Here is a 24,828-nt window from a genome sequence, read left to right as displayed (position 1 = left end):
AATGTAAGGTCTGAAAGTAAGGAATAACATTAAAACTTAAAACGAACAGAAATTATTCTTTATACGAGGGAGGATTGCCCCTTCCTCAACCTTTGCTCTTTACGCTAAAGTTTTGAAGTTCATCAAAAAAATGCTTCTAACTCAAATTCAAAAGTCCTTGTGTTTGAACAGTCTTTCTTAAAGAACTGTGACTAAAACTCAAATTTTTGTGCCAAGAGCGAGGATTGAGGAAGGGAAAGCCCCCCCCCCCTAACATACGCAATGACTTCTGTTCCTTTTAAAGTTTTAATTTTGGCCTTTACTTTCAGTTGAAAAAAAATTATTTAATTCCTGACCGTTTTTCAAATCATGCCAGGAAATCCCCCCCCCCCTGTACAAAAGTTCCTTACGAGAATTCCTCCAGGCAACTTGTTCCCCACGAAAAATTTTACCCATAGAAACTTCCCCAAAAACTTTCCCTATATTTGCCAATAAAAAATGTTATATGTCTAAAAATCAACAGAGAAAAATCTCAGTAAAAAAAAAAAAAAAAAAAAAAAAAAAAAAAAAAAAAAAAAACGAGACGAAAGAAAAGACGAAAAACCAATGGAGAAAAAACACGAAAATTTAAAACAACGCGGATATTTCGCCTGTATCCAAACAAGGCGTCTTCAGCACGAGAGAAACACAAGAACAACAAGATAAAAAACCAAACTAAAACTAAAAACAAATAAAACCACCATAAAAAAAAAATAATATACAATTGGCGCAAACTAATCCACGTAGGGAAAAGATGCTATATGTCTGGTAGGTGGCGGAGAATGGGGTCTGGGAAAGTGTGTTTTATTTCAAGGCTTTACAACTTAATTGCTTTTAATGCTTGAAAGAGTATAAAATAGGGGCTAACTTTGAAAAAAAAAAAAAAAAAAAAAAAAAAAACAAATTTGACGTCCAATCTGGCTCAAATCCTGAAAAACGTGTAGCCCAGATTTAGAACTCAGGAGAAACAGACTATGTAAAGCTTATTAAAATATAAATTAGGGGTCCAGGGAGGCAGATTTTCTTTCCCCAGAAACTTCGAACTTTCTTAAATTTTCCGATTGGTCCTGTCCTAGTTCAAGGACTTGATACATAGCCCTACAATGAATACAACCAATCTATCCTCTTTGTCAATGATTTTTGTCGTGCCAATTATTCACGTCAGTGACAGACGAATTTGTTGTTAGCTATTAAATTAAACTATCATGCCAATCTCTGACAATTGTAATTTTCATGTCATATTGTTTTTTCCTGTTAAAGAACATAATTGCATGTTTTTCGTTTTATAAGAGCTCTGAACGGCTAGTAGCTAGGACAAAAAGAAAAGCGTAAGGTAAAAAAAGGGCTGATTTGACGCTCGTTAAAGTCGAAACCCCAATTCAGTTAGAAATCAAGTTCCCAAGAAAAACTAGTTTCCTAAGAGTAGTTTTATGAAAACCAGTCGTGTTGACAGGGCAGTACCGTAAATCTAACATTATCTAGATTGCTCCAATTTATACGCGCGTAGAAGGGTAGGCCCCTGGGCTCGGTCTTCTCGAAATCCAAAAATTTTCCAAATTCCTTAGTGTTTCTAATTCAAAATATGAAATAAAAGATATTTTATCACACACAACCCCCTCCCCCCCCCCAAAAAAACGTCCTGCGCCCGTTTTTTCGGGGGAAGAGCATAATTAGACAGTTAAATAGTATTTGTGTTAAACAGTATCTGTCTTCACGATTATGTTGTCCTTTCTTTTGTTGGGAGGGGCTAGACTATTCAAAAACGTAATTTTAGGTTAATAATGTTCTTAAGTTACAAACATTTCTCACATAAATTGCCTTTTTTTCAAAAGCAGCCACTGAGGTAGCTTCACTCCTTATCATCAGTGTAGCTTCACTCCTTATCATCAGTGTTTACTTTTTTTTTCACATCATCGTCATCATCCTTAACATTTTTTTTTTCGCATATTGTCAATTAAACAGTTTGTAGTAACACACTAATTAAATAGTGACCCGTGCCGACAATGACCAAAACTCTAAAAAAAAGCGCTATTGATAAGAATATACATCAAAAGATTCTGATAGGCCAAAGGGCTACAGTAGCGTATAGCTCCACACCAATTAATAGACAGATCCACTAATATACTTAGTGTATCTCAAAAGCTTACATTAACATGTGTAGGCTACTTGCAGAGAAGGGGGAGGGGTGGTACATTCCCTAAAAACAAAATTTTTCTAAAGAGCCCTCTTAATAAACGTAAATATTATTATTTTGAAATATATTTTTGACATCCCGTCCTCGAGAAATATTTTTACGAGTTCTTTTTTTTCGAGGAATGATTATCATTCTCAGAGCATTGTTGTACGAAAAATAAAATTGAACGTAAACGGTGTGGGTTAATAGGGTTTCATCACCCTTCGCACGTAATATCGTTCTGGATCAATTGGGGTTACGAGCTGTTTTTATAGTACAACCCCTGTAACAGATATAAAATCTCCAGAAAAGCGGGATTTCGACCAGCTCCCTTGATGTAAAATTTAACTTAGATGGGGCTTGACTCAGTAGAATTTATTTTACTCTAAAACACAAATACATTTAAATGAGTAGTTTTCCTCATACCATTGTTATACGTGTTTAAACTTTGGATTCAGTATAAGGAGTAGGGAGTTGACAGGGCGGTATTCCCTGTCAACTATGGTTTTCTAGTTGACTGACGGTTTTTGGATATTTAATTCTTGTCTATTTTTTCAGTACTTTCCCATTATATGGGCACCTACAAGGAAACCAGTCACCAAAACCCGTTTTAGACGGGTTAGTTCAAGAGACAGCTTCAGAGTAATGCAATCCACAGCGTGGTTTTCCTCGCGTATACGATATTTAAACTATTGTTTTTTGGGGTTTAGGGAGGGGGAAGGTGCCTAGGTTAGGTTACGTATTTAATATATGCAATGCTTTAATAGCCACCCCCCCACCCCTAATGTGCAAATATATAGCCCAAATTTGTTTCTAAACTATTATATATTCATCCTATTTTATTTTATTAGCATTAACCAAACTTGACTTTTTAGAAGTGCCCATATAATGGGAAAGTACCATTTTTCTTATAATAAATAAATTATAGGCACGTAAGAACATCCCAGGGAAATAGGACATTTTCATTATGTTTTTCAATATCAGAAAAAAGTGGCCATCTTATAATATTTGGTCTTACGACAGTCAGGCCAATTTTGACCTAAACTGTGGCCTGCGGCAAAAACTGGACGAAAGAAGTAATATGATGGGGCAAAATCTTTTTTGCTAATTAAAAATTGCACTAAGACTATAAAAAATAGTTTAAGCGTGTCTTATCTCTATTTTCTAAGACCACTGGTTTTGAGGCCCTTGATTGTCCTTGATAGAAAATAAAAACAACAAAATAAAATAAGTAACACGCATCGACGGCTAGGACAAAAATAGTCGACATGCATTCGTTTCGACCAAAATAAAAATAAATCGAATTTTTGGGATATAAGGTTCCATTCCAAGTTCTTCGAAAATGTCGCATTTGAGGGTATAAATTTCATTAAGATCCCACCCCTTTTCAGAGGAGTTTTCTTTCCTTTTTCTAAAAAAAATACAAAGACAAGTTATTAAGCGGATTTTTGAATACGCATATACTGGTTTATGTTTGACTGAGACTTTAAATTTTGAAACAGCCTGATGGTGACACAACAAAGGACCGGTTACTATTGACAAGGGTCGCTAAAAATAACGTAAACGATCTGATTTACTATTTTTATCACTCGTACAAAGATGTCTAGCTAGATACATAGGCTACCTAGACACGGGAGTCTAGCCACACGTAAACGCTATTTGAGACAGCCTACGTTAGGAACAACCAGTTATCTTAAGTTCCATTACTTAATTCGTCATAAACAAACTTGCAACATATTAAATTTATTTAATCTGAATTAAGAGGTTGACCATAAATAATTCTTGACAATAAAAAAATGTCCGATGAACAAAATTTTGATTCGTGAATGCTGTGCATGGTTAACACTAGTCTTTATTGGAAATATCAGAAGTAGTTCTGAAAAAGAAGATGAGCCCTACGACCAAGCTAGCTAGTCCGCTAAAACACGTTAAGTTTGGTTTTTCGAGAAGGTTTTCTGTAAAGCAAGTTATTATTATGGGGGTCTGGTTCTAGTCATATTCTGGCTAATTTTAGATATTTCATCGCTAAATATATAATTAAAAGTGCAGGAACTTTATAATTAACAACGTGCTTTCTATGTTATACGATAGAAAATTAGACTGAGTTTCATACTTATGAAATATATACATTTTAAGTATTAGCAATAAACACCCTCTCGAGCGAGACTCAGACAAGATAGCAAAAGGATAGAAAAAAAAATACAGATCACAAGTAACGTAAGGATATATGCAATAAGTACAAGCTACATGATATATAAGATTTATATCAAAAGCTATTTTCACTTTAACATGCATAAGCCTGCGAACTCGTGAATTCCTGTACATTACTTATATTGCCCTCTTGTCTAATACTCCACTTGAGAATAAGATACCTTGTAGGAGTATGATGACTTCCAGTTTTGGTTTCTTCTCCTTCTTCTTTTTCCCGGCTGAGGCTTCATCGCTCTCAACTGATTTTCCAGCACTTATTTTTCTACTCGCACAAGGAACCAGGCAGCATCCAACGCTGTCCATCATCCACACATCTACTTAACCATAGTCTCACAATTTCTATCTAGACATGCTAGCAGAAAATTTTTCTTTCGTAATCCAAGTTCCTCCATGTAAACTATCAGGTTCCTTCACCATTACCCGACCTTCACGATTTCTAGGAAAACCGTAGTCTTCCTGTTCCGATACATACGTAAACCGCGCCTCATGCCCCTCGATTCACCAATACAATAAAACGAACTAAATAATTAAAAACCGCGACGAGCAGACTGATCCGCGAATGCTGCGCATAAGATACAAGAGGTAAACCCTTCAAAATGGTTTCTGAACAAAAGCCAAAAATTATACCTATGAGCAAACTGGAAACTAGACTAGCCAGATTGACTATTAAAATTTGTTGTAAAACCGGATTTTTAAAATTTTCAGCAGTCTTGCTCAAAATGAAAGCTGCTACAAAAAAAACTGGCACTTATAATGCGAACTATTAGCACTATAGCTCCAAATATGTTAGCACTGCAGCAGAAATGGCAATATTTCCGCTGTATACCTTCTGCCGTTATTTCTAGAGCACTGATTTCGCGTAATGTATCAATCGCTTCGAAGGTTTGAAAACTATACTAAGCCTGCGTCTAGGCGTCCCCCTCCCAGAAATTCCCCTTGGATATTTTCGGATGTTCATTAGAGAAATTGAAAGTTCTACTCACCTGTTTAAGTCACAGACAATGCTATAGCGTCGCCTATAGTAAAGAGCCGTAAGGGCTCAATGTATTAATTTTTTTCCCCAGAGCCACTAATGTAAGGTGCGGTCGTATAAACTTCGGAGAAGGTCTCATTCGATCGCAATTCAAAAGTTATAATGCTCCTTTTAAGAGGCAAAAGAGATTTGAGGGCAACAAGCCAGTCCCCCCACCGTTTCCCAAAAATACATCCAAGCAATATTTGACAGAGCCATTTTGTTCAAAATAGTCCGAAGATCAAATACCATGACTCTGGGTTTGACAACCTCCCTTCCAGCCCCCCGGACAAGGGCTGTAATTTATACAAGTTGCCCATTGTTAAGATATAGTTTTTTTTAGGAAGGGTGGTCGTATAAACTTTGGAGGGGACTCATTCAATTGAAAATCAAAAGTTCCAGGGCCCTTTTTAAGATTTAGCCTGCTTTTAAACAATTTGCTACCAAATGAGTTGTTACCGACTATAGTGTTTTAAAAAAGTTTTTTATTCCAGTTCAACGGAACTTGTGTTTCAGCAGTCATTTTTAAAGAACTGTGAAAAAAAAGTTTTTTATTCCAGTTCAACGGAACCTGTGTTTCAGCAGTCGTTTTTAAGAATTGTCACAAAAATTTCAAACTTTGTTTTGCAAGGTTTTGAGTGAGAGAGTGTGAGGTTTTGAGAAATAATAAACGGAATAATTTGTTAGTTTTAAGTTTAGATGTTACTCCTTAGTTTCAGTTGAAAAAATTGTTTTTTATTTTGATTTCTGATCGTTTTCCAAATCATGTCAAGGCTTATCCATCAGCCACGTATAAGACCAATTCACGCAAAACTTCTATCCACATGAACGAATGATACCCGTCTCCGTTCGCCCGAATTTCTTTAGTAAAATTATTACTAAGAACATATTCAACAAGACAACTGTCCATCAAAAATTTTAACCAAATATTCAAATCTTGTTCAAAATTTTACTTACCATCCAATATTTGAATTCTTACGCAGAAAACTGTTTCGGTTTAAAGAAGGCTTAGAGCTCTCAATCTCCGATCGAATGAGCATCCTCTGAAGTTTCAACAACCATCAGAGGAAGGTTGGGGATAGGGAAAGGACACCCCTCCCATATGGAACAAATTCTTCTCATTTTGGGGTTTAATGTTACTCTTTACTTTCATAATAACAGCGTAGACAATAAAAACTCCGAAAAATAAGAGGGATTATCAAAGGCCATATTCACAGGAGGGTTTAGGGGATTTGAACCCTTCCCCCAACAAAATATTTTTCTGACTTTAAAATCATAACAAAAATGCGTAAAAACACATTTTTGATGCGTTTTTTAACCTCACCCCCAAAAAATACCCCCCCCCCCAAAAAAAAGTCTTGGTAAGTGATTGGAGACCACAGTAGACAGAATATACCCAGTAAGTTTATCGCAGATCATTTCTGGTCTTCGTGAACAAAAAGCTCATCCCACTTATTTCTGTTTCAATGCACTTTGCACTCCTTCCCACTTGTTTCAATGCACTTTGATGGAAACAGACGGAAACAGACTAACCTACATTCCCGCTAATCTGACTTCGCCTATGTTTATATCTGCAAAAACGTTCTCCGAAGCACTCGCACCCCGGTCCGGGTTTTTATAATGGGTGAGATAGAGAATGATCATAGTGCTAATTATATAAACTGTGTTGGAGACCAACCAGTCCCTGTCTTAGAACCGTTTTGATATCTGGTCCTTTTTTATATCTGGAAATTGATCACAAAACCATGATCTTTCTCTGGTAAAAAAAAAATACACAATTCCAAACATTTTTAGACGAGAGCTTTAGTTGGAGGTGCCTCAAATGTCGATCAGGTGTCCTAAGGGGTAACAAAAGGACCATATATCAAAAACAGTTCTAGAATAGGGACTAGTTGGTCTCCAATACTTTTGACTTACAAAAAGAGTTAGAAATTGATATTTAATCCCTCTTAATCTCTGGTTATATTTCTGGTCATAAAAGTAAGAATATAAGAGTATACCCAAAATTAGCGGAATTTATTCCTTATAGAAGAGGGATGCCCCTTCGTCATCCCCATCTCCTCATGTTCGTAGAAACTTTTGAAGAAGCTCATTCGACCAGAAATTGAGATTTCAAGCCCTTTTTTATAAGCCGAAAGTGATTGGACACCAAATAGCTCCTGTCCTAAAACTGTTTTTGATATCTGGTCCTTTCGCTACCCCTTAGGACATCTGATCGACATTTCGAGGTATCTATTCTGTACCTTCTCTTTGGCTACTCAATTTGGCGTGTGGGGGGATTTTCCATGGGGGATTTCCGAGGAGGAGCATTTTACGGGTGGAAAACACCGGCTCCCACTAAGCCTAGCGATGCAACATGTAAATGGACTGCCGGCATACCGGCAATTTTTCGTCGATCTAGTTCCGTAAATTCTGCTGCAATAAAAAAAATCAGTACAGAAGGGGTTTTGTTTTATTTATTCCGTCTATATTATATATTCTGCCAACTGTCTCCTATATATTCTGTAGACAGGTATTTCTACTGAGGAGAGTACTTAGAACTGGTTTAATAACAGATTCCGTCAGTTCTGCTAACTCATATGGTAGGGTCTTCCTTGGGAAGAGAATATCTAATCAATCCCATCTTATGACCATTTCAAACCAAGGCTAAAAAATCTACTTTATGTACTAAACCCAGAGATGGGAATAGGAAAAGCAGTGATGACTTACGGGACATTCTAGCGTGCAGTGCCGCAACTTCTGTAGTAGAAAGAAGATAATACCGGTTTCCAAAATACCGGCTACTTGACTTCAATCACTTTGTTCTATAAGCAGGATGATGTATCACCCAAGAATTAAGTACGCTAATTCAACGGACATACTGATGTAAAATAGCTTTGAAAATCTGTGTCAGGAATATTGACTGGAAATCTGCATACTCCTTTTTACATGAAAAAAGGTGTTCTTTTTTCTGGATGCCTTTTTTGCACAAAAAATTGTGATTTCAACTGAATAATCTACTTGACTTTTACCACGTTAATAGCTTATGCGCGATGGAAAGCTCAGTAATTAGTGTTACAAGATGCCTGGTATGAGATAACGCACTCTTCAAAGCAAAAAAATGGCGGATAAAATGCACCAAAGGTGTTAAAAAAAAGTCCAAATTAACACGCTTGTTTCTAAACCTTGTTAATCAGCATGGGCGTAGGGAGGGGGGCAGCTGCCCCCCCCCTAGACCTTCAAATTTACATTAGATATGGCTGAAAAAGCAGATGGTTTGGAAAAAGCAGTTGATAAAACTCCATCACACTATCGACTGCCCCCCCCCTAGACCATATGCTGCCTAATGCTGCCTACGCCCCAGTTAATCAGTGCTTCCACTTCCTACCATAACTTCCACTTCCTACTATAATTCTACTCTTGCTTTTGGCAGCCAAATGCTGTATTCCCACATTAGTGGACCGGAAGCACTGTTTTCAATCCTCTCTATTAATAAACATTTAGCAGATGATGTAGCGAAAAATGAAAGGAAAGAAAACCTGACAAGGAGCTTGTCGGACATTGGACACTGTGTTTTATAGTAGTGTTTGAACTCACACCCTCCTCCAAAAAAAATCGTTCGATTCGTACAAAAATAAAAAAGTATAGGTCAACAAATTTTTGTTGCGTTATGTAGTTTTTGTAGTCCTCCCCCAAAGACCAATTTTTTCTAGCTCCTCCCTGGTGGGAGGGGCCAGTTGGTCTCCAAATTAATTTTGAATTACAAAAAAAAGGGCTAGAGCTCTCAATTTCCAATCGAATGAGAATCCTACGAAGTTTCTATGTCCACGAGGGGGAGGTTGGGGATGAGGAAGGGCAGCCCCCTCCTATAAGGAATAAACTCTTCTCATTTTGGGGTTTAATTTTACTCTTTACTTTCATAACAATAGCGCAGACCAGAAATATTCTCGAAAACAAGAGGGGATATATTGTCAAATGAGCTTCCTCCGAAGTTTCTACGACCATTAGGAGGAGGTTAGGGACGAGGAAGGAACAGCCCCCACCTATACGGAATGAGTTCTGCTCATTTTGGGGTTAATGTTATTCTTTACTTTCACAATAACAGCGTAGACCAGAATTATTCCTGGAAATCAAGATGGATTATATATATCAATTTCTGCCTCCTCCACCTCAACCCCTTCGTTGGACTATTTTTATCGTTATTAACGTTAATTATTAATTATTTAATTATATTACTTACTTATATTACTTAATTATTAACGTTAGACTTAGTATTTATCTGAAGGTTCAATGAGAGTTAGGATGTTTTGGCATTAAAATGCACCCTTCGAGGCATCTGCCCCCTTCCTTAACAACAAAACAATCAAAGAACCCTACTGTACCGGCTTCAAGCTCTCATTTACAAATATTTGGAATCGGGATTTTTTTTTTTTTTTTTTTTTTTTGCCAAAGAATGATCATGGATTAAAAACACAAGTAAAACAACACGGAATTTACCAAAGACAGTGAAATTTGTTTAAATCTTAAGAACATTTTGGTTGTATATCTAAAAACCGTCCTAAGCAAACTAAATATATAAATGTAATAAAACTTGCAATAAAAAGGGATCTTAGAAAAATGAAGTAAAATTGAAAAATTAAAACTGTTCCAAGTTTGCTGTGTATATGATGGAAAGGCGGTATGGTCTTCATCGTTATTTAAAGATCATGGATGCGTGCTATTTGTTGGTTTTTCTTTTTCAGGGAAGATCTTATCGAATTAAGGGTTCTATAAGATCAGGAGCTTATTTGAACAAAAATTAAAAGTTTAAGTGACCTTTTATGTAACCAAACAGAATGGAGGTCAACTAGCCCCCTTCAATGCCTTCTTTTCACCAAAGATTTCCGGATGAAATTTTGAGATAACCATTTGGTTCATCATAATTGGAAGATCCAATAAATATGCCTCTGGGGATAACCCCCAGAGTCCCTAGGGAAAGGGCTTCAAGTTTTGCAATTTGTCCATTGTTTACATATAATATTTGTTATTGGGGAATATACAGATATTTTTTTGGGGGAGGGGGTAAGTTTTCTGCGGGGGAAAAGAATTTCCTGGGAGAGAATTATTAGTGGGGAGGAAATTTTCTGGGAAGAATTTCCTTGAATTCGTCTACAGATTTTTTTTATTTACCTTTCTTTCTCTTTGGATGCACAGTTTTACATATGGAGAGAATGTTACGAAGGGATTGTCCAGGGAAAAATTTCAGCAGGGATAAAATTTTCTGGCAGGATTTTTCTGTGTAAAAATGCGGGTAATGTCCACAAGGGTGCTGCAAGGTAACAAATTCCTTCTTATTGTACAAAAATGTTTCTGGGATTGATTTTAATTGTTTATTTAACCGGAATTATTTGCTTCATAATACAGTAATATATTATTAAGGAGCATGGTAGGTTATTGTGCAGTGTGTGTGTGGGGGGGGGGGTGAGATGCCTGAAAAAGCAGGTTTCAATAGCCTAATTTGCTAAGCCTCAATGAGCCTTCACATGAAAATTGAATGAGTTTTTGTACTTGTTGTCTAATTCTTCTTGGTTTCCATGTATCTTTTTGGCATACACCTTTATTATTGGTGCTTGAGGGGGGGGGGGGGGTGATTATTTGTGTCCTAATGTCCTAGTAGGACCAAATTGATTCAGGTTATATTTCCCAATGATAAATCCTGCATGTTAAGAATGGACAAAATGGACAATTTTATAAAGTATGCTTTGATTTCGTTTGACATCCCCCGCCAACTTTACATTGACATCTCCATCTTCTAATTGAACAAAAAAAAAATTCAAATGAAATTAAAGACGGACATCATTGACAATTTAGAATTTGGTAATGTATCAGTGATAATTAGTACAGACTGATAAACAAGGAAAAAAATAAGGTTAATTAGTCTGGTACCAGAGAAGTAATAACAACTTTAGAATAATTTAAAAATAATCAAGAATACGCTACCCGGCCTGGAAATAGGCGTCTCCCTGGAAAATTCCCCCAGGAACACCCCCCCCCAATATATGTCCTCTGGATAATTTCAGATATTCATTAGATAGGAAACTGAAAATTTGGAGGAGGCTCATTCTATTGAATATTGGAATTTTCAGTTCAAAAATTCAGTTCAAGACCCGATCAAAAATTTGGAGATAGGCATTTTATTCAAAATAATCCAAAGGACAATTAACTATGTCTATGCGGTTGACACCCCCCCCCCCCGGCACAAGGGCTGTAAGTTGATCATTGTTAGCATATAACTGTTTTTTTTTTATAAGAAAAGAGGGAATGTTTGATCAGGGATCTCCGTATAAAGAGAATATCAGCAATGTCTAAGGAACGACTGAGGGTATTAGGTAGAAAGAGATTGGAAGGACAATCCCCCCCCTTGCCCTTTTTATGTACCCCCTCTCCTTCACAATAGTCGAAAACCTTTGATTGTCATTTTGTTCAAACTAGTCAAAAGGTCTAATAGCTATGCCTCTTGGGATGATATGCCCTCCAAAGCCCCAGGACAAGGATTGTAAATTATGCAATTTATCCATTGTTTACACAAACGATCTATCAATAGGAAAAGGGAAAAGTATTGATTCTGGGTACATCTGAAACGTCCAATGGTATCAAGGGGGAACTTCAGAGAATGTTGAGGGGTATATTAAACTAAATCAAAAGGCACTATGTGCATCCAGTTTGTCAAAAGGTGGATCCGCGATTTCTTAAGAACGACTGAGAGTATTAAGTTGAAACTTTCAGGGCATGTTGATGGGATTTTTTAAAGTGGCTGGAGGGCTGCTAGTTCCCCTCTCATACCCTCTCTCGAAAACATTTGATCAAAATTTCAAATTGTTCAAAATAGTCAAAAGGTCAAATAACTATGCTTCTAGAGATGGCAAAACCCCAGAACCTCTGGGGCAAATATTGTTCGTTATATAAGTTGCGCATTGTTTATCTGTAAGGTTGATTATTGGGAAAAGCCAGCATGTTTGATCCTCAGTCTCCAAAAAGACTAAGGATATAAAGGTTAAAACCTTTAGAAAATGGTGAAGGGGATGTCAAACAAAATCAAAGAACACTACATACAGGAGTGCTGTCAAAAGGGTACAAAAGCAATATCTAAGGAATGGCTTACGGTATTAAGCTAAGGAAGACAACCAGACCCCCTCCTCTTGCCCTTTTAGTTGCTCCCCTTTACACTGATAAAAATCTTAAAATGCCATTTTATTCAAAATGAGCTATGTCTCCTGTGATGCTATGCCCCAACAGTCCACCGGGAAGGATTGTAAACTATCCATTTTGTCCATTCTTAACATGCAGGATTTACCATTGGGAAACTAAACCTGAATCAACTTGGTCGTTACTAGGACACTAATAGTCCCCCTCCCCTCAAGCACCAATAATAAAGGCGTATACCAGAGGGCTAGTTGATCTCCATTCTCTTTGACCACTTAAAAGGGCCAACTAAACTTTTAATCTTTGTTCAAATGAGCCTTTTACCGATCTCATAGGATCCTTGGTTCGATACAATCATCCCCTAACAGAAAACAAAACAAAAAACAACAAACAGTACACAACCATGGTCTTTAAATAACGATGAAGACCACAATGCCTTTCCATTAAAAAAAAAAAAAAAAAAAAAAAAAAAAAAAAAAAAAAAAACTGGTGACGGTTTCAATTTTAGTTAATTTTTCAAAGATCCCATTTTATTGTAAGTTTGATTTCGTTTATATACTTAGTTTGCTGAGGACGGCTTTTGGATATAGAGCCGAGATATTCTCAAGATTTAAACAAATTCCTCTGTCTTATGTAAATTCCCTGTTATTTTACCTATTGTTTTTATCCATGATCATTATTTGGCAAAAAAAATTTCAATTCCAAATATATGTAAATGAGAGTTTGAAACCTCTACAGTAGGGTTCTCTGATTGTTTTGTATTTAGGGAAGGGGACAGATGCCTCAAAGGGTGCATTTTAATGCCGAAACATCCTAACTCTCATTGAGCCTTCAGATAAATAGAGAACTAGTTCTAAGGTGAGGGCAGGGGGAAGAGGTGGAAATTGAAACATAATCCATCTTGATTTCCAGGAATATTTCTGGCCTACGCTGTTATTATGAAAGTAAAGAGTAACTTTAAACCCTAAAATGAGCAGAACTTGATCTTTATAGGAGGGGGCTCCCCCTTTCTCGCCCTAAGCCTCCCCCTCATGGTCGTAGAAACTTCGGGGGGGGGGTCATTTGATCAAAAATTGAGTTTTATTCTTTTTTTTAGGTCGAAAGTGATAGGAGACCTTCTGATATCTGGAAAGTAATCAGACATTCAAGATCTTTCTTTCGCAAAAAAATACACGATTCCAAATATTTGTAAATGAAAGTTTTAAACCTCTACACTAGGATCCTCTAATTGTTTTGTAGATATGGGGGGTGGGGCAGATGCCTCAAAGGGAGAATTTCAATGACAATAAAACGCAACTCTCATTTAGTCTTCAGATAAATACATAATTAGTTCTAAGGAGGGGGGTGGAGGTGGAAATTGATAATATATATATACATATATATATATATATATATATATATATATATATATATATATATATATATATATATATATATATATATATATATATATATATATATATATATATATATATATATATATATATATATATATATATATATATATATATATATATATATATATATATATATATATATATATATATATATATATATATATATATATATATATATATATTCCCTTTTATTTTCCGTGAATATTTCTGGTCTACGCTGCTATTAAGAAAGTAAAGAGTAACATTAAACCCCAAAATGAGAAGAACTTATTCTGTATAGGAGGGCGACTGCCCTTCCTTGTCCCCCTCGTGGTCATATAAACTTCGGAGGATGCTCATTTGGCGGAAATTTAGAGTTCTAGTCCTTTTTTGTCATTGGAAAGCAACTGGAGACCAACCAGCCTCCATCCTAGAACGGTTTTGATAACCGTCCTTTTGTTACCCCTTAGGACATCTGATAATCTGATCGACATTTTGAGGCACCTATTTTGTGCTTTCTCTGTGATTGCTCAATTTTGCATGTGGGGGAATTATTCGGGGGGGGGGGGTCTAGCGAATTCTCCCATGGGACAAGGCATGATCCTGGTCTATTGAGAATCTGTAGTTTGACTACACAATTTGATTAAAAAACAATCAAAGTTTTAAGTTATGTGTGTTGGCAAGATGTTCAATCAAAGTGGAGAGCACCACAGAGAACTCTCAAAATTGCCCAATAGCTAAAGTGATATTCCCTTTGAGCTGTTTTTTTTAGCGTTTTCCTAGCAGGTAGGCTAGGACATTTTAGAGACTGCCCTTCCCTGAACTGTAAAAAGAGAATTCTGCTTTGTTTAACCATAAAAACAAATCATAACTTTCTAATGATGTAAATTCCATTAAAAATAAAAATTTCTACCTCCGTCAGAAAATGGGAGAAGTTGAATGGTTATTCTAAAATACCTGGGAAAGTAGGTGTTGGTTTTCAGTTTTTTTTTTTGTCGTTTATTCGGATCTCTTATCGAAGCTCTAAAGTTACGGTAAGAACACCCAATCACTTGTAAATAGTTTGGCCACACAAACAAACAAAGTTTACAATGGAAAAGGTGGGTGATACTTCAAGGTATCAAATCCCCTTAAGCAAAGAGCTACTCTGGTCAACAGTATCCAGAACTAAAAAAACGGCATTCTGAAAAATGTATAGGTTTAATTTCGTCATGGAAAAAGTGGGGTAGCCAAGTAGCAATGCTACTTGGCAGTTCTCAAATTTGTTGGCAGATTTTGTGAGTAAACTCACGCGTTGAATTAGGATTATCAGTAGAGATAAATGTATGTACCACCATGACAAAACTGTCTACACTTGAACAGGGGCGGATCCAGGAATATATATTTTTTTTTGGGGGGGGGGGAGGGGGCCCAAAAGAGGTTGATCCGATAAACTTGCGTTTGGAGAAAGTTTAATTAACGCAAACGTGCGTTAATTAAGTAAATTACACTACTTTAGTCTACGTTAGGGGGCAACCCCCCCCCCTGGATCCGCCACGGCACTTGAACTGCCTCATTGACTATGTGCAAAAACCAAGGATTCAAATGACACCATAAAATTAAAAGACATGGGTTTTGAATTTTTCAGGGGAGAAGGGGTGCAAAGGGCCTAATAACTGCTATCGATTGTGCTATTATAAAGATAACTGGTTATCTGCTATTGAAAAGGAAGATGGCATAAAGCCCTGAATAGAGTGGGTATTAATTAAAAATCTAAACTTTCACATTCCCACACAATGGATTTGGGTTAATTCATAACTCACAGAAGCAAAGAAAGGCAGTTTCTCGATTTGACTTAGATTTAAATTTTTCATTAAGAAAGCCACATACAAGTTTGCACTGGTGGCTCTCAAATAGACCCAAAACCTGTTGTAGCAATAATAATAATCTAGGCAGTCTATTTATGAACTACTAACCTTTGTTTATCCAAATTTCATATCTTAACAGAAAACCTAGCAGCTATAATCAAATTATTGAAGGTTGTCTGCAATTTCGGTTATCCCAGAAATTTTTGCTGATCCCAAATTGTGTTAAAGCTAATCGAAAATATGGCATGGGAGACAAAGAATGCAGATTCCTATTATATAAGCGTATCTACGGAAAAGGAAGAGGGGTTCTTCCAAAAGAATGTCTCAAGCCCCTATGGGAGGTGAGGAAGAATATATTGTTTACATATGGTACAAATTGTATAAGAAAAGGTAAGAAGATGGAGCATATTGCTGAAAAGGAATCATTTCAAGGTTTGGGTGCTATGAATGGAAAGGAGGAGCCAATCTTGGGAATAAGGAGGAGCCATCTCAGCCTTTTAGGCTTGAACACAGATGACTGATTTCAGGTTTTCAAATGGGGAAAGGTGGGTCACTATTTGTAGGCATGATAGTAGTTGATTGACCAAAGTATTTGTGTCTAACAATGCTATAAAAAACGAAGTTTTTACAGTCTGAAACTCTGAAAGTCATTCTTTGTATTTGAAAAGTGTTCCAAGACTATTATTACAGCCAGTGGCGGATCCAGGGGGCGATGCCCCTTTCCCCCTAACGTATGTCTAAAGTAGTGTAATTTACTTAATTAACGCAAGATTGCGTTAATTAAACTTGCTCCTTGCGCAAGTTTATCGGATAGACCTATTTTTCACCCCCTATAGGAGTGAATAAAATTGTATTGTATATTTTTATAGTGTGGAGACTCCCTCCATTTGTATGTAGGTATGATGAATGCCATAAAAAACTGTTTTTAGTCAGTCTTATCTTAAGATTGCCCTAAAAATCCTTAGAAAAGTGTAGCCTAAAAATGCTTCTTGTTTGTCTGTTTTGACCAGTGACAAGATACATACTGGAATTAGAAAACTGAGGAATTTACTAGAATTGGAATAAGCACTGGAATTGAGAAATATTTTCCTAGATCTCAAAATGATTCCACCTTTAAGCTCACCCTCTTCAATGTACCTATTAAGAACGCTCCAAGAGATGTTACAAACAAACTTAATTCTGTACACTGACAACTCAAAACTCATTGGTCCTGTTGACACTCAGAAAGATGTGGCCTCAATACAGTCAGATCCTGACAACTTTGATGAATCGGGTAAGATATGGAAGCTCAAGTTGGATGTTCAAAAGGGCAAGGTTCCCCACTCTGGAAGAAAACAACCAATAACTACAATATTTGATGTCGCCGAATACTGGTGTGATACAACCTCTTTTCAAAAGTACCTCAGAAAAAGGTCTGGAGGTCATTGCAAAGGAAAAACATAAATTCAACCACCAAATCTGAGCTGCAGTAACAAAGGCGAATTTAACCTTTAGTATTATCAAATACACAATTACAAAAAGATCCCCACAATTATAACTAAACTTTACAAGAGCCTGGTCAGAACAATCTTATAGTTCGGAATGATAAACCAATATGAATGCTCACACCATTAAATAAAACAGATCAAGTGGCTCTCGAATCTGTCAGACAGACAACAAACTGCGCAAAAAGTTATAAAGATTAAGGATCATGCATGCCGACTGCAGACCCTCAGGCTATAAACTTTCACATACTGTAGGAAAAGAGGTAGCAATGACTATGACATACAAGCTCCGCCAGTCCAACAACAAAGAACAGTTCTAGCCTTCTCAGTCACCAAGAGCTAAAGATCATCCAGCAAATCAGTTTTGCAAGAGTGCCAAACAAGGAAAAGGAACCATAGAATATTCCGGAATGTTTATTCTAAACATTTCAAGCCTACGTCAGTGGGTTCACCAACCATTGACAGCTTCAAAGCCAATCATGACAAAGATTGGGTGACTAAAACATGACTCAAGCAAAGGGATGTAGAAGATGTCTTGCAGTACTATCATTACTGACTGACATATACTGAAATCTTCCATATTGCTAGCATTTGGATTTAAGGCAATAATGACTGCATCTTCAGTTTACATGTATTTTGCAAATATATCCTTTATTTAAACTTGCAGCAAGTTGGCAATTGAAAATATGTTAATTTTCTAACAACATTAATGCTTAGTTGCTTCTTCTTTATAAATGAAGTGAAACCTGACTAAATTATCAGCTACAAACAGCTGCCAACTTTCATAATGTGAAATAATTCAGAAAAATCTATGTACTTTAAGGTCCAATCCCTAATTGAGCATTCTGATAGTAGCGCCAATTCACAGAAACATAGGGGAGGCATTTTTTTTTTCTTTGATGAAAATACAAAAAAAAAGACATTTCAAAATACAGAGAGACAATTGCCCATCCTCCAATGCAGCTGGCAAACTAGATTTATGTCAGGGTTTTAAATTATCTGTTAAGATTTCCAAAAGAAAATCCAGAAAATAGAATAAATCCCTGGGGAAAACCTATGAATTGGATGTTATGCAAGGGTACAGGCTCAAAAGACCTCATTCCCTTCGTATATACTCCTGCATGAAAACAAAGGAGATATAAATCCAATATTTTACTTCCTTATAATCTTTACTTTAAGCATATATGAGCTAGAATATGTCCACTTCTTATGAATTGTTTTTGGAGGGAACCATTTTGTTGCTTAACAGTGTAAACTGCAATTTCAATAGCTAGGCAAGATGACCAACTTTGCTTATACGAGGGCTATTAAGAAACTAGGGAACGTTTCCGTCTGACACCGCAAGGCGCACGGCGATCACGTATGTTTTGGTGTGTGCGTTATTTGAAAATATATATTTTTCCTGATAAAGGAATTAAGACTTTTTTTTATAAAGAAATCAGAAAATAAAAACCCAAATAGAATAAAAAAAAAAATCAAAATATAAGCAAAGAGTGGTTCAACTTGAAAAACTGAACAATTACCTCTACCGGAGGGCGACTTCCCAAACACTCATGTTAACAATAAGTGCAGATGCAAATATATTGGTAATAACGCAGATTCAATTCAGTTCAAAATTAGGCATTTCATTAATACTAGACCATGAGATGGAATTTTAACCATTGTTGGAAATAATTTCCTATCCCTGTGGTCATATCACTAATTTTTACTCTCCCCCCCCCCCTTCCATTGGAAAAAAGTAACAAAAACCCTTTATGGTGTGATCTGTGTCCACCTAAAATCTAGGTGACACTGCTATTTTGGCTACACTTTGCACAGATCAAGCTTAATACTAATGGGGAACTGAAATAATGTTGTGTCTGAAATAAAAGGATGTACAAGTTGTCTTTTCTCTCTCAATTTTTCAGTGTTATTATGTTTAACATATCCAGAAAGATTTACATATGCCTTAGCTCTTGATCACTCTTATTATTACTAAAAAAGGGAAAAAGATTTCTCTATTGAACCTCTATCTATTATATCTGTTTGTAAGGTGAAGTTAATTGATTGGGGGAAAAGGCAGGCTACTCTAATTTGGAGAAAAATACTTTAGTTCCTATTGGCCAAAAAACTTCCTAATATAAAATTGTGTATACTATAAGTGCTGAATTGAGTGGCATTATCTAGATTACTAAGACTTTGGTTCTCCTGCCCCTGACAGCACAGAGTGCAGCAACAGTGGATTGCCAGCCTAACCAGCCAAAGATACCTCATCAAGGACATTTGCCAAGGACCTTGCCAGAGCATAGGGCCATTTTTGGATCTCCTGACATAAAGAGACCAGGGAGTGTCCATCCCCATGCAAGTTATCAAGCTATACATTCCAATTTTAAAATGTTTTTATTATTATATTTCCTAAGCAAAAAAAAAATCTTGAAAAGCTTAGATGTCTTTTCTTACTCAGCCTTTTCAATTTGAGCCTAATCATATGCTATATATGAAACAATGCATAAGGTAGACCTTTGTCCACTGTGCACTTTCTTATCAGTGTTCTACATACATAGGCGCTTTTTTATGTTTTTTTTGCTATTTTTGCTAGTTTAGAGAGGAGCGGCAATTATACATTTATTTTGCTTATTTTTTCAGTTTAACAGCCTTCCCTTACAGAACGACATCAGTGCCAAATATTATTACTTAAAAAAAAAAAATTAAAAAAAAAAACCTAGCTGGCAAGAGTATAGAATTCTGGTAAACTGACTTTGGGGCAATTAAAAGTATATAATCACATTTCAAATGTAAAAGTCAAAATGTTCAAATTCCACTATGCACGAAATTTGAAACGGTATGTTTCTTAAATTTCCATAAACTACAAGTTAACCTATCTCTATTTCAAGCTAAAAACGGGTTTTTTGCTGCCTAGTAACTAGTAGTATACCACCTTATCTTTTGAATGAACTTAAACAAAAACAGTTTTTCAGCTGAAAGTAACATGTAGCATTAAAATTTAATAAGAACAGAAATTGTTTCATAAATCTTGTGATTTCTTTATTTTTCATAAATTTTTGTGTGTATATGGCTCTTTAAATACACGACCTATCTATCTATCTATCTATATGAGGGGGCTGCTCCTTCCTCAACCCTCACTCGTTATGCTAAAAAAGGTTAGTGCTTTAAAAAACTTCATATTTCAAAATGGCCTTTGTGTTTCAGGAGTCACTTTTAAAAAATTAATTCAAAAATTCAAACGTTAGTGTTAATAGCAAGTGTGGAGGAAAGCCAACCTCATATACAGAACAATTTCTCTTTGTTTTTCAGTTTCAATGTTGCTCCTCACTTTCAGTTGAACAAAATCAGTCTTTTTATTGAATTTCTGGTCGTTTTTCAAATCATGCTGGGATATCCGTTTCCCATCTCAATGAAAAATATCCCCCAGAAAAACCATTCCCCCAAAAAAATTCGCCCTGTAAGAAATTCCCCGATGTAAAATTGGCTCTGCTGAGAATTCCCCAGACAATTCTCACTACTTTCATTTATTGTTTGTCCACACCTGGAATTTGGATTAACTCTAGCATCTCCCCATTATAAAATGGACGTTAGAGCACTCGAGAGCGTCCAAAGGCGAGCAACAAAGTTCATACCAGCTTCGCGAGAAAAGCTGTATGACGAACGCTTTGTGTCCCTCAAACTCCCCACCCTAATCTATCAAAGGAAGAATGGAGACGCAATCGCTATTTGTAAACTGCAAGAAAACGACCTCTCAAGTCAAGTATTCTCCTCATCCCTTGCAAGTACAACAAGAGGTCACACTAAGTGGAAAATATAACAGAAGAGCTCTTGGGCGCTTATTCTCGACTTTTTCTAATCATTCTGTGCTTTATTTTTCGGATGTTCATTCTGTTCTTAAGCTAAAGGATTTAAAAAAGATTAAAGTTACACATTTCAAATTTTGCAAATTTCTTCTTTCTCTGCCGCCATTGACTAGAAATCGGTATCTAGTTAAAAATTTCTATGTTACGGATGTAACTCAAAAGCTCGGTGACCTACACAAAAAGCTTTCTGCAGATGCATTTTGTAATATTGGCCCTGACCACGATCTTTTACAGTTCTTTTCTTAGTTTAATTTAATTGCTAGTGTTTGTTGAGTTCTTTTTTGTGTTCTTTTTTATTATTATGTTTATACTCCACTTGTACTGCTTGTTGTCTTGTAGTTGTGGGTAATAAAAGATTGATTGATTGATTGAAAGAAGCTGCAAGTCCCCTGTTGCCATTGACGTGAGCGCCAGCACTTCTTCTCTGTACATGCTGTCCCTCACTGGAACAGCCTCTCCAAAGCCACCATCGCCCAGACAATAGATGCGTTCAAGAAAGAACTTGGTCAGGACTGGGCCAGTGCAGTATGGGCTAGCCTGGGATGCCAAACCATAGTCATATCACACCACCAGTGAGATCTTCCACATGAGGCTCATCCCCACCTTATCTTGCTGGACATGCAATTTAAGATCATTTGATTTTTTATATTGAATTTCGGATTGTCTTTCAATGCATGCTGGGAATTTGGGCAAATTGCTTTCTTACATCTCTTTCCCTAGGGGCTATGGGGGGGGGGGTCATGGCATCCCCAGAGGAATAGTCATTGGATGGTGGTTATATGAAATTTTATGCTGAATCCCAAATTTTAATTGGACGTCACTGGGGAAAGGGGAGGGGGGCATAGGAAGAAAGCTAGTTGTCCTCCAAGGTTTTTGGTCACTTAAAAAGGGCACTAGAACTTCAGTTTCTATTCAAATGAGCCCTTTTCCAATTTTCTAAGACCATTGGATTGATACAATCATCCCTGAGAAAAAAAAAAACCCACATCCATGATCTTTCTTTTGACAAAACTTATTAAGATGGTTCGAGCTTTTGGGGGTGTTCCCCCCTTTTTTTTCAAAAATCAGGCAAATTTATCAGGCTTTTAGCATTTGATGGGCAACACTAAGCTTAATAGATTATATATATATATATATATATATATATATATATATATATATATATATATATATATATATATATATATATATATATATATATATATATATATATATATATATATATATATATATGTATTGAATAAGCATAAAAAAATCAATTCTTTAAATGCATTAATTGTTATCAAAATTCCTGTTTTTTGGATTCTTTGGTTACTATTGGGCTAAGTTGCTTCTTACTTACAGTTTGTTACCACAAACTGACAAACTGTTTGTTATAAAAAGGACTTGCATGCACATAATTGTAGTGAAACCTCTGAGACTAATCCAAGGGATACCACCTCCTCTTCCACCCAGGAATATGCTGGGATGAAATAATTTTTTAGTATTTAAGACCACCTACAATGCAACCCCCCCCCCACAATACACATTATATTATGCAACATGAAATTATTGTTTCCACAATGTTTTTTTTAGAAAGTTTTACTAAAACACAAAAAATAATTGAAGAATAAAAGTAAGGGAGAGCTACAATCAGGAATGTCCAAAAATAAGTAAAATAAAACTCTATTTCAGAGCTTTTACTGCCTTATTTACAATTTATGGTCTGGGCTAAAGTTCATAAAATCTGTCCACAGTTTTAAATTATTGGCTATCACTATTCAACACCTTAAATTGCAGCTTGGAGCAATCCAAGGATCTTTCCTTGTGAAGCTCCAGAGTTGATTTTTGAAGTTGTCTTCATTGTAGTTTAGTGACCAGGTACTGTTAAAAAACTGGCACCTTCCCACACCCTCAAGGGCTGCTCAGCATCCAGCCTTTATTTGAAAATGTCAACAGATTCAGCAGTAACAATGTCTTCAGATAGTTTACTCCGACTGTTGACAATTCATGAAGAAAAGAATTGAGTGTGGACTCTGGATAGGGTAGACTGCTTGATAAATTTCAGCCAATGATGTCTGGTTCTTGAATAAGGACCAAAAATAGGAAATATTCCTGGGAGAGTACTGCCTTCATTAACTTATGGGTTAGAATGGCATTACCTCTATTTCTCTCGTATACAAGAGTTGGGAGTTTTAGCTTAGCTAGTCTTGCAGGGTAGGAAAGCTCCAGCATGCCAGATATCACTTTGGTGGCACATCTCTGCACATCTTCTAAAACTTTTATGTCTTTTTTTAAAATATGGGGAGGCTAGAGACATTCCAAATTTGAGCTTGGGATGAACAAGTCCCTTATACAGAAGACTTTTGACTTTTGGGGAACAAGTGGAAAGGTTATGCTGAATCAGCCCCAAATGTGAACTAGCAACAGTAGCAGACTTCTTAGCATGGGTACCAAATTTTAGTTCATTGTCAACTGTGACTCAAAGATCTTGCTCATTATTTACAGAGGAGATTGGGTGACCTGAGAGAAAATAAGAGCAACAAGGATTCATTTTTCCAAAGTGAATGGCATGGCACTTGGCAACATTGAATTCAAGAAGCCAAGCCTCAGCCCATAGACGAAGTACTCCAAGATTACTTTATAGAAGGCCATGGTCTTCACATGATCTTTAAATCTGATTATTTGCATATCAGAGGCAAAATGATGTGTATAACATTGCTTATGGAGAATCCTTGAAGTTTTACAAGTACGAAAGGGGAGCTTGTAGACACATTCCTACTTTTGTATCCTTAATTTGAATGAAGGTATCATAGGCAGCGCGATTGCACTGCCTAAGTAAAGAACAATGTTGGCACAATGTTTTTTTTTTCATACCAGGGCACTTTGTACCGAAGGAGTTGTCGTAGAAACTTCGAAAAGAACCCATTCAATTGAAAATTGGAATGGGTAGTGCCTTTTATAATAGTCGAAAGTGATTGGAAGGCAGCTAACACCCCTTCCACGCCCACCATTTCCCATAAAACATCCAATAAAAATTACTCCCCCACAACCCTCAGGGCAAGGGTTTTAAGTTATGCCCTGGGGGCAAATAAGAACGATTTTACAAAATGTATTATTTATTATTATTTTTTTCCTTTAGACCAGGGCACTTCGTATCGAAGAAGTTGTTGTAGTAACTTCGAAAAGGGCTATTCAATTGGAAATTGGAGTGGCTTGTGCCCTTTTTAATAGTTGAAAGTGTTTGGAAGGCAACTAACACCCCTTCCACGCTCACCATTTCCCGAAACACATCCAATCAAAATTTTGAGATAGCCATTTTGTTCAGCGTAGTTGATTCGCATATAGAAAATATATTTTTAAGGAGGTCACTCCCCCACAACCCTCAGGGCAAGGGTTTTAATTTATGCCCTGGGGGCATGTAAGAACAGTGTTGGCACAACGTATTTTTTTTTCTTTAGACCAGGGCACTTTGTATCTAAGACGTTGTCGTAGAAACTTCGAAAAGAGCTCATTCAATTGGGAATCGGAGTGGGTTGTGTCCCTTTTAATAGTCGAAAGTAAATTTGAGGGCAACTAACCCCCCTCTCACGCCCACCTTTTCCCCAAACACATCCAATCAAAATTTTTAGATAGCCATTTTGTTCAGCGTAGTTGATTTCCAGATAGAAATTATGTTTTTGAGGAGGACACTCCCCCACAGCCCTCAGGGCAAGGGT

The 24,828-nt window shown here is 36.5% G+C and overlaps 1 protein-coding gene across 2 annotated transcripts in view; it reads right to left on the bottom strand.

Annotated features, from left to right (window-relative positions):
* The window catches only part of LOC148948986 (guanine nucleotide-binding protein G(q) subunit alpha), a 106,812-nt gene that overhangs the window by 65,937 nt on the left and 16,047 nt on the right, over nucleotides 1–24,828 (bottom strand). The window contains exon 1 of one of the 2 annotated variants that reach the window (XM_089094162.1): nucleotides 4,564–4,838. The exons of the other annotated variant lie outside the window; for it this stretch is intronic. Coding sequence (XP_088950288.1) covers nucleotides 4,564–4,708 — 145 coding nt within the window. The 5' untranslated portion in view covers nucleotides 4,709–4,838. Of the gene's footprint in view, nucleotides 1–4,563; nucleotides 4,839–24,828 lie in introns of those variants that run through there. 2 annotated transcript variants of the gene reach the window in all.

This window comes from Artemia sp. Qi Xiang Cuo, chromosome 9, assembly GCF_049724085.1.
Source record: "Artemia sp. Qi Xiang Cuo chromosome 9, ASM4972408v1, whole genome shotgun sequence".
NCBI lineage: Eukaryota > Metazoa > Arthropoda > Branchiopoda > Anostraca > Artemiidae > Artemia > Artemia sp. Qi Xiang Cuo.
This window is presented reverse-complemented; position numbering and strand designations above follow the sequence as displayed.